Here is a 19074-nt window from a genome sequence, read left to right as displayed (position 1 = left end):
ATATACAAATGCTATAATTTTATTTAAATTTTTCCATCCTGCAGATCATATTAGATTCAAGCAGAACAAATACAGAAGTACAGCACCCATCAAAAGTACACAGCCCAAGGGGTTTGCTACTGAGGTGTTTAGCGGGGCTCCCTAGCATATCTTGCAGTCCAAAGATTTGGAAAATTAAGGATGCAAAGCCATTTCTCTTTCGCGTGATTATGGTTGCTCAGGATACATAACAAGGCAGGCTATAGGTCTCGCAAGCAAACCCTCTGGCCTGTATACTTTTGAAGGGGGTGTGTACATATTACAGATCCAAGGGCAACAAGTAAAATGAACAACTAAAAAGAAAGCATGCAGAATCACTATGCGTTGTCAGTTCATTGAGTCGGTGAATTTCACTCACTTATGGTATGCGGGAAAAAGAAAAATTTTAATGTGTCAGTACGGGCAAAACAAAGGGTAAGTGAACTGGGATGATGGGGACATGCAAGCCCTGCAGCTATAAAAATGATAAGTAGGGTGCAGCATCAAGTGCCAAGAAAAGCATGAGGGAGGATGAGCAAGGAAAGAAATATACTCGAATATTTTTTCATCTTGCTTAAAGGGGTTGGATACTATGAGATTTAATTAGCTCAGATGGAGAATCGGTGAAAATTTAGAATAAAATCGTATGGCTTTCCTTTGGATTCTTTCAAGTTCTTTCATATTGGTTTTAGTATATGGATCTCACACCACACATTCATGTTCGAGCTTGGGGCCTGATTAGCGAGTTACAGACGAATAGTTTAACCTGAGTGGGGGCTTTCAAAAGTTTAATCTGTAAAAAACGCATTTACGAAAGATGGATAGCTTCAATTATTACAGCGATGAGAGGGTCATGTTGGATCGTGATGGTGACAAGAACTACACAGTAGCTCGTAAGAGGTATGGGTGCTTACCACTAATTCCAGCAGTGGCTTTTTGTCCACTTTAACTACACTGTGCATTGAAAAAGAGGGAAAAAAAAAACTGGATGGGGCCTCCCCTATAGCAATTTTCCCACACGTGTCCTCTAGGATGTCAAAAAAAAAAAAGGATGGTTTGACTTACCTGCCATTCTTGCAGTTCTTAAGGCCCCTCCCTAATAGCCCGTGTATGTGTGTGTATGCACATGTGTGCGTGTGTGCATGCATAAAATGCAACAGAAGTAAAAAGATAATTACAACCTTTATTTGTCAATACAAGCTGCGCCTTGCATCACAGTTCAAAGGTATCTTCTTGGAAGTATTGGTTACAATCAAATGTCATACAAAAAATAACCAACAATGAGAGGATACCACTGCATATCCAAACTCTTCCAGCGTAAAAGAAGACTTCTCTTCACCATTAAATTAATTTGTATAAAATTTATTCTCAAATACTGAAGTCATCTCAGCCTTTTAATTAATTAGCCAACAGTAATAATCTCAAAATAAAGCTGCACCTCATAGTGCTCTGCTAAAATATGTAAAATATTATAACCCATGTACCAAACAAGAAAATACCATTAGGACGTGCTCTCTAGGAAGTAGAATAAATACAAAAACACCTCCACATGTGCTTAGCAGTAATGCATTAATGAATAACACATTCTCACATACTGTCTCCTACGCAAAGTGCAGCACAAGATCATACACCATATCTATGTCAAATTTCTTTTCCTAATACAGTAAATATGACAACATCAGAGTGGGATGCTTTTTTTTATTGTGGTCGATAGAACCCACACTTTTTTTGTTTGCTTACGAAAAATCATCAAGGTAGTTGCAGTTCAACACAGCGTGGCAGATTTGAAACCATTGCAAACTGCAACACACAGCCCTCACAGAATGAGCCGAGCCATAGCCAGCAACTACAGACAAATACCGTGTGACCTCGCCAACCCCCAAAAAAGAAAAACTTTACCTGTAATTACTCTGTTCTCAGTTTTAACAGTGCTATTTGCATCACCATTACAATAATCTGCATTTTGTTCACAGGCAGGCAGTATGTAAAAAAAGAGAAAACAAGCTATCAAAGAGAACTGTCCTCTCCTTGTGGAGGCTAAGGGGTGAGGAAAGACTACTTATGTACACTGAAATCCATTCTCTTATTCCTGGCTTCACACGATCCTCTATGAGAAAGCCAACACGCAAAATGCACAAACGCCACGGCTCTGTTCCTTCTTTCCTTTCACTTATGTGCTACAACACTTCCAACACTTTGTCATCCAAGGCCACTATGGATTGTTGCACACTCTTTGCAAGATGCGTGCAGCAGCACAAGTTGAGGCTGAGTTCGATACAATGCACAGGTGCTCATTTAGAAGCGGCAGAAAAAAAAAAGTTTTGCCGGAGTCATTATGACCCCCATTCGCTGCCGTCATCACGACACAGCACAGTTTGTTTGGAGGCTCGCAGGAGTACTTTGCTCAGCATGTAACGAAATGTTCTAAAAAAACTTGCTTCTACGATGTTAACACGAGGTGGATTAAAGGTGAGATGAGGAAAAACAAAATAATGAGGCTAATTGACGTTAAGGGAACGAATAACAAAACCGAGTGAAAGGAAAGAAAGGACAATAAGGGAGAGAGGCAGTGAAGCACACGGACGGTCCTCGCCAACGCCAAAAAAGTTGTCACACGTGCCGCTAGGTTTCGTGGGCAATGGCTTGACCGTTAGTAGTGACCTCGCTGCTGTTGAATTCCTGAAAGAGAAGCGGGATGTCGAGTGGTTAGAAGCATAATAGCTTTATATTCAACTAATGTCCAAGACAAAAAGCTTGCCAGCAATGACCAATTTTTAGTTCTTTTACACGAAAATCACTTACTGTAGCCTCCAACCCTGTAGTTAAACATAACTGATTTGAAGAAAAATGTCAACCTACAAACAATATGAGCTTAGAGGCCCCCAAAACACCATTTTTTTCAACCAGCCCGTTTCTTTGCCTTTGCAACCTTTCTTTTTTTCAGGTTTACAAATTATGGAATACACTAAATGCAATACTGCAATGCCTGGGCAACCAAATGATGCCATGCTGGTCTTTCCGTTTCAAGACCATGCCTCCTAAATGTGCTTCGCCTATACCCCCTTGGCATCAGGAAACCCGCCTATGCACCATTTTGTCAGGGGCGCCACCATGGCGGTGTCATGTAGTTACTGATCTGCACATGACTGCTATGCTGGTCTGTGTAATCGTGTTCTTTTGTGTGCTTCTTTCCAAGGTGGTGGCTATTTTAATAAGAACAGTGACCTGAAATTGCTCTTGCACCTGTGCCAGCCCTTATCTCGCACTGCTGTTGCAGGCCCGAAGTGCCTGTGCACTTGCCAAGTGTGTCAGAAGAGCAGTAGGGGCTCTGTAAATAAACGACGCCGCAGGAAAGCAAGATATATTGGTTGGAATGTCAAGCGATGTTGACATGAATGTATTATGCCAGCCCTCAATCCGGCGCGTACCACGGATATACAATCACCAATGGAATAAGTGCAAAAAATGCTAGCTGATTTGCTTTATGGGGCTTAATATCCCACAGTGATTCAGGGATGAGAGACGTAGTGGAGGACTCCAGATGATTTTGATCACCTGGGGTTCTTTAACTTGCATTGACACTGCACAGTACAGTACGGCCTGCCATCTTTACACTTGAAACTACTCATGAAATTTTTCATTTGCAGCGTCTTATCTCCACTCAGCTAGTTCTTAACATGGTTTGCATTTCTGCTATCTAATTCTTTCCCCGCTGCTACATATGAGGAATGCGACAACTGAATCACCTGCCGGCAAATACTGCTCATCAGCAAGGTTCAAATCTGTGCATAATTCTCCTGAACTACCCTGCTGAAGATATATAGGTGCAGCGCAAATTATAAGGAGCATTCTTCATGTGAACTTTTCTCACTCGTTCTGTAGAGAAATTACGAAGGTTTCTTGGGGTTATGCACGAGCGAACCAGCGGCATTTGCTAGTACAATAAAATTTGAACTTCAAGGGACGAGAAAAAGTGTTCGAATTATTCAAATATTCAAATTATCGAATGCTCTTGAAAAAACGGTCAATATTTGCTTGCATCATAAATTTATTTGTGAAAAGGTGCACAGCGGTCGCCTGCTTTCGAGATGACAACAGCGCGACAGAGACTGTTTTTCACATTTCCATCAACGCTTTATTGCATGCAGACTGTCGGAATGGTTGAAGCAGAACTGCTTCAAAATGGTAAGGGCCTCCCTTGAATCCTTCACATCGTAACCCGATGCGTTTTTCTTATTATGAAGTCACAACTATGAAATCTTCAGGGAATGTGTATTTTTTCATGCTGATTCAAAACGTGTAATTTAATTTTATATCCAGCAAGTCCTTGTGCATTTATGCAATATGTTATGTAACTTTTTGCCGAGAGTTTGAAAGAAATTGTGCTGCAGAGAACTTGTTAGATTGCATGCCATTGGTTTCTCTTGACGTTAAGCTATGTAAAAAGGGCAAAATTATCATCCTACCTGTTGTAGAAGGTGAGTTATAGGATTTTGAAATCATCAAGAATACAAGTTTTTCTTCCCGTTTGTGAAGTGACAAATTCAAAACCCTGTAACTCAACCTCTATGATAGGCAGGATAATAATTTTTGTACTTATTGCATAGCTTGATGCCAAGATAAGCCAATAGCATGTGTTATAGCAAGTTTCCTGCAGCAAAACTTATTGAAAACTCTTGGCAAAAAGGTACTTAACATTATTGCATAAGTATGCAAGGACTTGTTTTACATAAAATTGAATCACATATTTGGAATTGGCACGCAAAAATACATGTTCCTTGAAGATTTCATTATTGTGACTTCATTAACAAAAATGTTTTTTCTAAGACCAGCTTCCCACTACCATGTGACAGCGCAGCACTGCCTGAATGAAGCGACCGCACCAGTAAAGCAGCGATGCTGTGACAGTTATCATTCCTTTCGTTATCATTTTTCCTTTTCTTAAAGTCAGAATAAGTGGACCACAAACTTGCCAAAGACTCATTTGGAGCCTAAGTACACTACAGGAAAACTGTGCTTTGTTATGATGCACTGGAAGTTCAAGAAAACAACTGGTTTCCAAGCCTAGCGCAGCATATGGAGAGCCTACTGCTTGTCCACTGCACAAGCCGGAGAGAGGTAGAAAGGTCCTCTCCCCTGCGCCGTGAATACTCACCCCCCCCCCCCCCCCCCCCCCCCCCCCCCCCCCCCCCGTCCACTAAAACAGTCTACAGTGGTGTCCAGTTTTCAGTCACGCAACAAAGGGATTTCCGACCCAAACAAAGTCATCAAGGAGAGCAAACCTCTGAACAGAACAAGAAAAATGCATTGACATTTGAGGTATCTTGTGTAAAAGATAGACACAAAGGAAGACGAGACACAAGCTAGACAAAAAATGTCTACAGTGCGTCCTGTCCTGCTCACTTGAGTCTCCGTCTTTCTGCTCTAGATGCCTCAAATGTTGACAAATGCATTTCAGGGCCACTTAGAGATACGGGACATGCAAGGGTACCTTGAGTGTCGTTGCCACAGGGGCCTTGCCATTGATACTCGCAATCGGTAGACGCTGGTAGTGTCGCCGGTGCATACTGTCCACCGACGCCAAGTACCAGGTGCCCGGGAAGAGGTCGTCCAAGGGGCCGACCGGTGTGTATGGTGCTGCAAAAGTAAGAAATAAGTTATAAGGAAGTGGCAGCTGATGGGCAGGCTCTGCTGAACCGGGGCAAATGTGCCTATGTTGCCTAAGACCTTACTGCACATTAAAAGTACTAACAATTCAATGAGTAATATTAACTTGTTGCCCATTGGTATTGGTAAATTGTAAATTGTGAAGTTTAATGTACCGAAGCGACATACGAGCAATGAGGGACGCCATAGTGGAAGGCTTCCGATTAAATTAGACTGCCAGGAATCTCTAACATGCCCTAACATTACACAGCACACAAGCGCCCTTTGCGTTTCACCTCCATTGAAACGTGGCCGCCACAGCCAGGACTGAACCCAGGTCTTGCAGCTCAGTGGCCAAGTGCCCTAACCATTGAGCCACCATGGCAGACGGTTACAGATAGGCAAATAGATAACCGCAAGAGCTAAAAGCACAGAAAAGAAGTCAAGGAAAGAAAAAGGAACAGAAGAATTGGCAATAGATATTACGGACAGCTGATCAGACAAAAAATGAAAAAAAAAAAATACTGCCATTTGACCTTGCCACGAAAAGCAGACATGAAACACAAAAATCTTTCCAAGACATGGGTCCCTTCTGAAGTGCCCCTCTCACTCTTTGTTGCCACAGAGCAAGAGCATGCAGTGCCAGTGCCCATTTACGTTTCACATACAGCATCAGTAGCTAGACACAACCCAGCACGCTGCGGTACTCTGCTACTGACCCGGAAGACGTGGGTTCGATCCCAGCCGCGGCAGTCGCATTTCGATGAAGGCGAAATCCTAGAGGCCCGTGTACTGTGCGATGTTAGTGCACATTAAAGAACCCCACACCCAGCATGCTCTGTGTCTCTCTAATAATGCATGTAGCCGTCTCGCTCTCTAGAAAGGCTCTTTTCCAATAAAAGGGGCGCATTGCACAATGTAATTAACAACTCACACAACTTGTTTTCAATCTTCGAACAGCACACCCTGTGTAAAGTCGAGTCACTTTGGCAGAATGACATGGATGACGAACACTGTTTTCCTGATCGGAATTCAGTAAGCTTCCACCAGTTTGTCGAACATGTTTCTAGGAAAGTTAATACAGTCAACGACCGATTTTTCGGACTCTCTAGGGACCGCGAAAACAACCGAAAAAACAGGCAGTCCAGAAAATTAAATTTCACCAAAAAAAAAAAAAAATCATGAACTTATTACGAATACGCCGGAGGAAGGCATCAGTTGTATTGCTCACATTCTAAAGCTCCTCATGACTAAATTTCACAGCGCGACATGTGCACGGACAAGGATGGCGACCGCTTTCATGAGCTCGGCTTGGCTGTGCTGCCCGCGGCATGTCGCCGCTGAACGCACGGCTTGGGATAAGTCTAAATGGGAAAGCGAACACGCCGCTGCGGAAACTGCGCTGTGCCCGCAGTACGATGGGCCTGGAACGAGAACGCGAAGATGGCGAAACAATAAGAACCGAGAAACAGCCGAAACTAGCGCGACACATTAGTCTTCGTCATTAGGCCTAGCGACTAGAGCCGAAATCGCCATCGTATCCGGCGATATGCGCTCTGCGGTGGCTTGCGTAAATGAGAGGCGTCTTGCCTGTCATCAAAACGCCAGTTGTTTACGGTTTTACGATAGAAAAGTCAGAGTTGCGGTGCGCTTTGCTGCGGGTACGCTGACCTCGCTTTGAAATGCACCACCATTTCCTCCCGCGCTCGCCGTTTCCGCGGAGCCGTAAGCCTCCCACGCGCGTCGCTGCTACCTATTTCTGTATCCAGGACGAAAAACTCGGCACAGATGAGTCCCGCGAACTCTTACTACTGTTCAAGTTTGTGCGGCGGAAGGCATTCAAAAACAGTACGAATTCAAAAACCATGCGGGCGCAATGTACCGACTCACTCGCGCAGAATTTCAGCATCTGAAGTTAAAAGGCTTCCTATGGGGAACCTGCGCTGCCAAGGTGGCACTGCAATTGTTCCATTCGGTGACTCAAAACTGTTTTTGTCAGCCGCTTGGGCCGCTGCAAACGCAAGAACACATTCTGCGCGATTAGATACTCGCGTTTGGCTGACAGCATTCATTGCCTAGCTTCAGATAGCTGACGCTCGGCACGTGCACCTTCGACAGAGCGTGGAAGCTCACGATGACAAGCGCCTGAAGGTGGCGCAGAAAAGTACTATGAGTACTACCCAAAACTGCTTGCTCTTCTCGCTAGGCAGTGTGTTATGGCAGTGTGTTATGGCGCTGCAATCGGCACCGCAAACTTCAGCGCAAGTTCCCCATAAGCTTGAATTTAGTTTTGTTTGATAAAGTTTTTGATCACTCCCGCAGTTTGAGTTAATGAGGTTCCGCCGTATGCATATTTACTCGCGTAATGGACCCACTCGCATATAATGTGCCCCCCCCCACACACACACTTTTAAGCCTATAGCTTTTTGTAGCTGGTTCCTCAGTTTTCGCGCTGTCCACAGTGCAGACATTGGCAGCGCCTCAAGGTGCTCCCAGCTGCCGCGATAACATCACTTGTTTATCTTTTCAGAGCTCCTGCCAGAAGGAAGGGGGGGGAGGGGAGGGGGGGGGGGGGGGGGGGGGGGGGGCACAGCACGCCAAGATGCTGCTAGCCGCTGATAACACCACCACTTGTTTATTTTTTGAGGAGAGCACCTGCCAGAGGGGTGGCGGGAGGGGAGAGCGAGGAACGCTCAGCGAACTTGGCAGAGCGCCAAGACATTGTATGCTGTAAGCTAAGGCATAGTCATTGGCATTATGCACAGGCATCACCGCACACGCATCACCGTCCTGTGTGTTTTTTTGTCCTGTGTGTTTTTTAAGGTCCCCTACAAAACCTGAGCTTGACCTTCAGGGCCGGTGTTCATCACTTTCGCATTATCTGGCCTGCGCCGCCTGCCACAAAATTGCTGGATCCGGTCAAAGTGAACGATGCTTTGACAGCAGCGGCACATGAACATAGACCGGTCTGACTGCGTGCGTTTGTTAATGACTGGAGGGCGGACAGAGATATATGAAATCTCGGCCCTTCCAAAAAAATCTGTTGGAAACATTTTTTTCCCGCGTAATGAACCCTCCCCCCAAACTGATGTCAACTTTTCTGGAAGAAAATTGGGTCAATTACGCGAGCAAATACGGTATATGGCGGCTTGGGTATTGGCGGCGAGTGCGAACAAGGTCCGAAAAATCGAGCAGTCAGTTCCGGTGCGTCCGAAATTTCATGCGCTCTTACACATTGGCTCTATGGGCCATGTCGCAGTGCCGCGAAAAAGTCCGAATAATCAAGCATGTCCGAAAAATCAGGTGTCCGAATGTACATTACTCATTCTCTGTCCACAGGAGCAGGCTAATGTTTTGTGGTGCTCTTGTAGATTCCATCGGACTTTTTTGGATGCCTAAGCAGTATAGAGAAAACAGAGCTAAGAATTTGATGCCTCAAAAAGAGAAAGTTGGGAGAAAGTAGGAGCAGTTCGTGATGAGCCCGCATTTTTGATGCATGGAAAGAACCATGCAGACGGAAGTGAGGGGAACAATTATTAGCACATGCGAGGCTCCCATAACGAACAAAGAAAAGCGACGTACCAATAAGAGTCTGAAACAGCACGTAGGGGGGCTTCGCTTGCTGATGTGAGGCCAATAGCAGCTATCACAGACGTTCAGAAAACGAAGCTACGCAGCCACTGGTTACCCAAATGGACTGAATGGAGTGCTGAATGGACCTCGACATAGCCCCCCTTTGCAGTGCGTCTGAGTTAACCCGTTGAGGGGGGCCGAATTTTCGCTCAAGCTACTCTGCAAACTGAAGTATCTGACCTTGGCCATCGCTCTTTCGCGTGCTGGGAGTGCTGGAGCAAGAAAATTTTTAAATTAAGTGAATTCAGAAGAAAGCGCAATACGAATTAAGAGGCTTCAAATGTATTGAAAATATACCCGGCCAACCAAAATTTTCAGATCTGTTTGAATTAACTGAAAGTACGAATTACACAAGTTTTAATTATTGCAAGTCCACTGTACAAATGTGCTCAAAATCAATTCTTTCTTTCATTCAAGGCTGCCTTATTAACGACTAAAAGTTTGCTTGACCTGTGCATTCTGTGCATTCTGTGCATTCTGTGCACACAATGATTTCGTTGTCACCACCTCAGTAACACATTTGGAGCACGACAGTGCGAAAAAACTTTCAGACTTTTCACTGCTCCAGGGCAATGAAGTGGCTGTAATAGCCCTACGGCACCTCCCACTAGAGCACCCAGACCCAGCCCTACCTGGATCACACATGTCCCTCCCCTCTTCCAGCTACCATGGCTGCAAAATTAACAAAACAAAGCAGCAAAAGCGTGCACAAGAGCACAACAGAGGCATGGATGCTACCTTGATGATGGGTCTCCTCCCGCAGCTTCATGATGACGGCAAACTCTGGCGGGGCAACCTTGCGGCGCTGGGCAAGGCGGGCGCGCAGGTCGACTAGGCTGGCGTGCAGGTCGTGGAGTGGAGAGTTCGGCCCAACGTCGGTCGTCACACACAGGCTGAACAGGGTGGCCGCCAGACCGGAACCGTACGAGAACATGCCAATGCGCTTGCCCGCCAGCTGGGACACCGAGAAGCTGCAGTGCATGAGCAGGAGAAAGAGAGGGAGGAAAAAGAGTCAGTCTGTCTCAAAGCGAGGGAAATGCATATGCAAGACGACAGCGTTAGCGGTCAGCACCTCAGTGCCATCTACTACTGTGCAGGTCAACTTTCAATGCACAGATGTTCAGAAGCTTCATGAAGGTGTTGTTGTCGGCTAGTTGGCTCAACATTGCTTAGAAGCTAAACTGCTTCAGAAGCTTCCCCTTTGTAATGAGAAGCTACCGTCTAGTAGCAAGTAGCTTGTGAAGACAAGCCACCATGGGAAGCTACCGCAATTATCATCCTGCCACTCAGTAAATTTTCAGTTTCTTTTCTACCCCCACAATATGTTCTTTGCACCATCAACTGACTTGCTCCTTGCTTTTGCCCCATCAATCTTTTTTAGGACACCTTTGACTTTCTGCAAAATAACCACATTTTAGCTGTTCTCAATACAAAGCTTTCCATATGAGTCAATCCAGAGGGGGTGGTGCTACATGAACCATGCGTGATTCCACTGACAAAATGAGGTTCAGCATGGCTTCCTTATGCAAAGTCCTCAACCCCACACCACCCTCCCCAATCCACCATACCTACACAATTCTACTGTCTAATTGAGGCAGGAGGACTCTGCACTGAGTATTACTATACGCTTCAGCATTTTAATGCTTTACTTGTGGCAAGAGCAAACAATGCCTGCCTCGTCAGTTATTCTAGCAGAGTTCCATCCTCTAGCACAGAGCACTACTACTGAACAGGATAGCACTTCCTTGGAGCTACAGATAATTTTTAACTTTCTTAGCCACCTGATAAAGCTGTAATGTAGGTTACAAATGGTTTAGTACCTTCTAGTGCCATGAAAAGAAACTTCTCTACGTTATAAATGGCGGCATCCCGGTATTCGCATATTGGGCACATCTCATTGCGCTGACACCTTTTATCGCATCGGGCTTCTGCTGTGTACACCAACAGGACCTTTAATTATGTCAGTTCCATGGCCCAGAGAAAGCTAGACCTAGAAATTTCACTGCAGGGTTGCCTAGTTTTGCTGCATTCACTCACCAGCAGCTATGCACACCTACTCCAAACATTTCAAGTGTAAGAAGAAAAGCAAAAAAATGTGAAGGGACAAAACACTATAAAGCCCGCTCCTGGACTGACCACCCACCAGAGGCAGCTCACCTGGCAACATAAGACGCGAGGCAGGAGTACAGGGAAGGCGTGTACATGTTGCCCACTTGGTTTGACACGAGCAGGCTGGGCATGGTCTTCTCCTCAAACATTTTCTGGCTGAACTTCATGAAGGCTTTCTCCACGTCGCGGTCGAACACAGTGTCCTCCAGATGAACCGAGCTGTGAGGGAAAGACAAGTTTTCCTTTCATTCTGTTATGAGTGTCAGCATTTGTGAAAATATTTATCCACCAAGCCATCAGGCCAAAGCCACGCACCTAGTGAAACCAAGAAAGCACACCTCATGACAGTGGCACAGCTAAGGAGGGAGACTGGCAAACATCAAATCAAACAGCATAAGACTGTGGCCAGCTACTACCTTAATTGAACCATTTCACACCTAGGGCCCCAACTGACAACGCTATTATGTTTCTAATGTTCAGGTTTGAATTGCTTTCATAATGTACTCTAAAACACCTTGTAAAACAAATGCCGCACAACCTGACAGAGAAGAGACAAATTCAATTGATCCTGTAATACCTAGGCATCATAAACACCAGATAAATATTGTGAACTTCCGAGGATTTCATCAATATTGATCCCTTTCTTGCAAAAATGCAAAAAGAACAGATATTTAATAAGAAAAGGATCATTAGAGCACAATTAAATTTAGCTGATTTTGATAATTTCTAAATATCTAAGGACAAAACAACTGCAGGAAAATATGCAAGCATGTATAGTAGTAAATAAATAGCAAAATTCAAAATTGCTCCATTATGACCATCGAAATTTTTAGGCTGTTAGGGTTAACCATTGATATTTGCTTTTACATGAATTTATCCTTCCGCAGGCTTTCAACTTCTGAAAACAGGCACTTCGTCTTTTCATTTGATAAAAACGTCCTGAAAGACAGTTCCTGCAGGCAGAAACAAAAACTATTCACATTTTTGTACGCTATATCACAAAGGATATGCTAGGCATTGTGGGCTAGTTGGTCATTCATCATAAAAAGGTGTGGCAGCGCAAGAAAAAAAAATGCCAACGAGCAAACACAAACACTATGGCAAGCGCTGAGCAAGCATGCTTGTGCTGTTTCCGCACTTCTTTGCCATCCTTGTTTTTTCGTGCTGCATAAAATTTTCATGACGCAGTTAACGAGGGAAACTTATTTTTGATCCCAGCACAATGAAGGGTACCATTACTTCGAGAATATACAATAAGCATTAAGATAAGTGACAATCTGACAGTGCAAGGACTCCGAGCACATGAACACAAGCAAGGCAATGCTGTGACTCTGCTGACGAACTGACAGAAAAGAAAAATGGTGCATATGAAGTGAAGCCTGAAGCATTTTTCACCAAAGCACCCTTTTTAGTTTTCAAGCTTGCCGAATACGTCAGTGAAATCCTCTAAAATACTCTCTACATTTCAAAGCTTTTGTACCTTAGTACATTTCAAGGCTGACGAACTAATTGACGAGCCCATGCTGGAGCTGGTGAGAGTAGAAGTTAAATAGCCTGCAGCAAGCATTTCACAGCAAAAGACTGAAGAATATATAAAACTACCTATAGATGAACAAGCGAACAATGAAAAAAAAGAGCATGGTCTTTGCCACTGTGCTAAATATGATGCAGTAAGTAACACACAAACTGGGAAAAACATTTCACCAAGGAGTGTGTAATTTTGACAACTGTTACCATGAAAGCATAACCAGCGTGAGGACCATAATTAGGTCACTGCTACAATAGGCAATGCAATAGTATATGCACAACGCAACGACACCCACCTGAAGCCAGCTAGGCTGGCGTACTTGGGAGATGCCGAGTCTTGCAGGAAGTCGTTGAGCACCAACCGAGCAAGGCTCTTTTGCACAAGCTTCCCGTACGGGGCATGAAACAGCATGGCGTCCAGGTCATCCAGGGTCACAGGCCGATCTCTATGCTCTGCATGGGAAAGGGACAAAGTTGTGTGAGCAGGCTTTCCAGTTCATCAATCCAAAACATGAGATGATGCAAGCCTGAAATCACAAATCATGATTCCCTGTGAAACTGCTTGCTTTAATGTATTACTGTGGGCTGTGTTGCGACAAAAAAAAGCTGACATATTAAAATGCAACAACCTGAAGCAGACAGGGCAAAGAGGAGGGGACACAAAAACGGGCATGAACGCAAACTGATAGTCTGTTACTATAACCAGTGGCCTAATACGGTAGCTGACGGCCTGTCAGGATAAAGCCGATGGCCTGTCAGGGTAGCTTCTGTTCTGTCACAGCAACAGGAAGAATACCAAGAAAATGAAAAAGTAATCACAGAGCACAGAGAGTCAACTCTGGGGAGATGAGATCAGAAAATTTACTAAGGTGGCTGCGGGTTGCCCAGGACAGGGCAATACAGTGACCAATGGGAGAAGCCTTTCTTGTGCAGTGGCCGTAACCCTGCTGACAGCAACAATGATGATGGTGATGAACTAGAAAGTGTTCTAAACACAAGGGAACAAGGACTAACCCTCGGGGCGGGCAGCTCGTGCTTTCTTGCAGAAGCCCGCGTAGCACTTGTCCAGGGCCCTGCTGTAGCACTCGACTGACAGCTTGCCATCAACGCGTGGGTATTCCGACAGCAGGTCCGGCTTGTAGAAGTCATACACATGGCTCATGTAGGAAGACCGCACACCTGTCGTGCAAGAGAATTCCATGTTCAGAACCGCAACGCAGGTGAGACATCACTCAAACTTGTGTCATGTACAGAGAAGTAAAAAAAAATTCTTTACAGACTGCCGTAAAAGACCCGAGGCCATGACACACAACCTAGTAAAAAAAAATGCAGCCAAGTCTTGCAGCTAAGGTTAGCCATAAGTGTAAAATTTGCCCAGTACATACATGAGTACTGTAAAGCTTGTTAATTCAAACACCTTTAATTCAAGAAGTTTGACAATTCAAACTACCGGTCAACGCCCATAGAAGTCTATGGCGTCTCAAACTCACTAATTTCAATGCTATGGGTCTTACACCAAATAATTCAAACGGGTTCTTGAAGGGATGCAGCGTCCAGGTTTGTCTGGCATGTCAAGCAATGGTGCAAACAGCCCCACTCAAACCTAAATCCCACGCTACAGAGTTGCCTGCGCACCTCTGACACGCATGTAACAGCAGGTGTGACGACAACAGATGGATCCGTCTCTAAGTACAGTCACACCGCATATTTTCGGTTACGCTTTTCTGAGCATCGCGTTAGCCTGTATCAGCCAACCAACTGAGCTTAGCCGCGCGCCATTTCGGCCCTATTTGGTGTGTCTCTCTAGTCTTTATCGTATATTTTTTTCTTGTTGCTTGTGAGGTGTGTGATGCAGTAGCGGTGGATCTACACAGCTGAAAGGAGCCATTGTAGCATCGTTCACATCTCAAAAGCAGGCAAACATTGCCCAGTTTTTCACCAAAGAAATATAATGTGATGCAAGCAGTTCTTGTCAATTTTTTTGAGGTCATTTGATAATTCAAACTTCTGGATAATTGAATTTTTTTTTTGGTCCCTTGAAGTTCGAATTAACGAGCTTTTAGTGTCTGATGCCAGACAAAAGAAGTTGAAAATACACTGCGTATCAGCATCATGTGTCCTTCAAAGAAAACAGATGCGTTATATTTATTGTCACTGTCTTATTTCCATCAGAGCTCTTGAGCCTTTGCCATTCTGCGTCTCAACTGCCTAACGTATTGAGTTTCTACACAGGCAAACACTGACCTAATGCCTCCACAGGGAACTTTTTTTGAAAGTGAGGTAGACAGTAACTGTGAAGCTGAATTACAGTTTGAGTTTTTTAGTACTTCCAGGCGTGCACATCTCCAAACACGAGCACGGCCACCTCGGAGCCCATTATGCTTAAACCACACTGCCTGTAAAGCAAATTGTGTGGTCTGCCTTCAGCCATGGGACAGTTATGTGAAAAGAGAAAAAGCAAGGCAAAGAAAATCTGTGGCAATGCATGGCATACTGCTGAAATTCAATGCATATGCGCACCTGAGTAGTAAGAAAAAGTCTCACCTAGCCATGAAGTTTGTTACCTGCACAGGCACTGTTTCTTCAACAACATGCGAAGACACTGAGACTTTCCCCGAATGCACGAAATATTGAGGCCACAAAAAAAAGTTGTTTAGAGTATGTAAATAGGCAGCTAGTCACTCCACACATTTTGTACCAAACTCTTTTACAATAACTGAGTCATTAGTCCTAGCAAAGAGCAGAAGTGGAAGGTTGTTTCAAATAAGGCATAAGCTAGGTGCCAAACAAGTGCTTTCCCACAGCCTAATAAAGCACACAGTGCAACATCTGGGCACAGACAGTAAACCACAGCATCAAATATGCCGTTCTGTACTACAGCTTATAAAAGTGGCAGCCCAATACGTCGCAGCTCTTGCTGGGAATTTACAAGATACTGTAAAGCAAGCTTTCTGCAAACATGTCCACAGACAACAGCCAAAAGCAGTTGCCTAAAAGCTCTCCTATTTCTCTGCCAACAATCAAGAGCACTTAAGTTTTTGTTAGTGGAGTGCAAGACTTATTACTGAAGCTTAATCATCACTAATTACAAACTATTTCAGTGGCAAATTAACTCACCCCTCTCCAGTACGAGGGCTGCGTTTGGTCCCACGAGCATGGCCACCGCGCCAGCACCTCCTGTAGGCCTGGCTGGTCCAGTGGCATACACAGCAATGTCTGCAGCCACCACGATGGCATAGCGCCCTGCACAGCAGTATGTGTTCAATAAGTAAAAGAGAATGTTGCGAGAGGAAGGGATAATGTTGAGAAAGTGACTGAATCTGCATAAACCATCTGGTGCTAAACCATCAAAATCTGTACTTTTCAGGTTCAGTTTACAGCTGTTTGCTGTCCAACACAAAATGACAGACTTGAGCCAACAACAATGCAAGTGTTCGTTTATTCAACATGGAATGCAAGGATATAGCATGTCAGTACAGTACGGGTGGAATGCATAAACTAGAACAAAAGATGTGCACGGAACAGCCATTGTGTCCAGAGAGACGTTGAGTACAAGTTTCAATTCCAACCAGAACAACTAAATCTATAACCACCGGCCTAGCACAGCAGCGTAGTCCACAGCCAAGTTGACTCTCCACGAAAAATCTCAACTGTTTTACTGAAGGGATCTCAAAACGCCATTAAATGAAGCAGCCATTTTCTTGAATATGAAGCTACACAGTCGGAATCAATGCCTGGCTAATCATACATCATGACAATTCTTAGTTCTTCAACAGCACACTTCTAAATGCACTCTTCTCTTGCACAAAGAAACTGACGAATGGTGGCGTCATATTTTCAATGATTCAGAAAATTTTGTCAATGACAGAAGACATAGAAGACATCAAGACAAGAGTTTGCTAACAGTGTTGTGGATCCCTTTTAAATCTTTCGTTATACCATGGAGGAAAATGATTTTCTTTGGTATTAGAAAAAAAATTTTATTCAGAAAAATAACTTGTGTATCTTCCTCACAATATATCAAGATGCAGCTCAATAGTCGTTCCTTCGAACAATATAAAAACTGCGTTCAGGAGTTAAACATTGCTTAGGGAAAAAATTCTTATTTTTTTTTAAGAATGCAAAAAAAAGGAACGCTAAGTTATATAACTGAACAAACAATAAAAACGTTTGGAATAAATATACAAGATGCTGCCTAAACTGTCCGCTATCTTATCCAGGAGTTTTACACTTCCAATTGCAGATCTTCTTTGGTTTTTGCATCACTGTTTGAAATCAGCCGACAGCAGTCAACCCCCATGATGCTTGTGCCACTCAAGAAAGCAATTTCTTTTTGCTGTCAAGCACACGTACATATTGTGCACCTTGCACAGCATCGTTACTTGATGCTCAGTCTTGTGCTCATTGTAGCATACCATGCAATTCTTTTTTGTTTCCCTGTTTTTCCGGGCTCATAATGCAAGCTTGAGGGAGGCGCAGGAGGGGCGTGTTGCAAGGGTGAGAGGACTTTGTTCGACAGTGTCAAAGTTGACAATCTGCTCTAGAAGCTCTAGACTAAACACAAGCAAGCCGTACTGGGAACATGGAGCAAATGCAGTAACGTAATGGTAAGATCCACGATGCGCTTGAAAAATGAATGAAGCTGTTGACACAAGCAATGACAATACAGCGGATAAATAACATTTTCCACCATCGTACGCACTTCATCAACACGTTGTAGTAGTTAATGAGCTAGTCCAACTTAGCCACAGTGAACACGTACAGTGATGGCGCCAAGGGAAGGCGAAGGGTGGCGGCCGCCACCTCAGAAATATCCCAGCCAAATCGAAATTGGCAGGCCACACCAATGCCACAGAGGCATTATACCAACCCAAAATTTAATTCGACTTTCCTCTTCTCTGCACCACCCCATTAAAAATTTCCTGGCACCGTTCCAGCACTGTAGTCTTCAACCAGGACAGTCTTCGGCATTGTTATTTTGAAGAGATTTTAAAATATTTTGCAGCGTGCAAACTCATCCCGTGTTTATGCCGGATGATCTATGGCCGTGGTAAGGAAAGAAGGGCCAACTCAGTACTTAGTGAGTCGGCCTGAAAGAAGGTGTCAAAGCTTTTTGAGGATTCTTAATCAGTTGCCCCAACTTTTTTTTTTTTCATTCTGTTCTTATAGTCCTCACCATGTTTATGTTTCTTGAAGTGTAGGTGACCTGCTGCACATGGCTGACAACAATCATCATCAAGGTTCACCACAATACCTTAAAATTTCATTCCCCGATAAGGTTCTTGCCGTGTCATGGGAAGCACATCAGTAGAATGTTAAAAAAACAACTCACCGTCCCAGGCACTTGACTCCACCCATGCAGCCGCGTTAAAGAGTGCCGCTGTGCCTCCGTAACAGGCATTGGTCGTGTCCACCCCCTCAATGTCCGTGTTGCCCGCTTCCTCAAACAGCTGCATCAGCACAGTCTTGACGCTCTTGGACTTGTCGACGAGAGTCTCGGTGCCCACCTCAAGGCGGCCGACACGGCCGGCAGGCACGCCCGTCCTTTCCAGCAGCCGGCTCGTGACCGTCAGACAGAGCGAGTTGATGTCCTCACGGTCGGAGCAGAAGCCCATGCGGTCTTGACCAAGGCCAACCGTGTACTTGCCGGTCGACACCACCGTCATACACCTCGAGCTCAGTCTGGTCGACATACAGGTAGGGGAAGTAGATCTCCATTGCCAGGATGCCGACATTCTCGGGCCAGCCACGAGTCTCATTCTGCTTGAAGCTGGGCATTGTCTGAGCATAAACAAGCACAGAGGAAACAATGTTTATTAAAGGCAAAGCATGAAGCTGGAAAATGGCACACTAATAATGAAGAAAAGTAAAAGCACTACAAATATAGGTAACATAAAAGAAGTTTCAAACAACAGGCAACAGGCAAGAACATGATGCCAATGATGTTCACCTCAACACTTAAGATGGTTCCCTTGATAAGCTCTACCAATCTTTACAATCCATTCCTCTTCAATTGATTAGCCAATTGCATGGAAACACTTTTTTTATGCACATAGATTGGCCCAATAATGATTCACATGGCAAAATAAAGTGCAAAACAGGAAAAAAAGAAACATTGGTAAACACCCTTTACTGTTACAA

At 44.4% G+C, this 19074-nt stretch overlaps 1 protein-coding gene across 1 annotated transcript; it reads right to left on the bottom strand.

Annotated features, from left to right (window-relative positions):
• Window positions 1–1181: 1181 nt before the first annotated feature.
• Hmgs (hydroxymethylglutaryl-CoA synthase) lies at window positions 1182–18711 on the bottom strand. The gene is given in 9 exon segments (XM_077644169.1): window positions 1182–2697; window positions 5510–5655; window positions 10036–10268; window positions 11455–11625; window positions 13230–13386; window positions 13948–14112; window positions 16051–16176; window positions 18266–18593; window positions 18595–18711. Coding segments are annotated over 9 exon segments (1500 nt in total). The 3' UTR covers window positions 1182–2640.
• Between the last annotated feature and the right edge of the window lie 363 nt (window positions 18712–19074).

This window comes from Amblyomma americanum, chromosome 11, assembly GCF_052857255.1.
Source record: "Amblyomma americanum isolate KBUSLIRL-KWMA chromosome 11, ASM5285725v1, whole genome shotgun sequence".
NCBI lineage: Eukaryota > Metazoa > Arthropoda > Arachnida > Ixodida > Ixodidae > Amblyomma > Amblyomma americanum.
The sequence above is the reverse complement of the archived record's forward strand: the minus strand, read 5'-3'. Positions and strand labels throughout refer to the sequence as shown.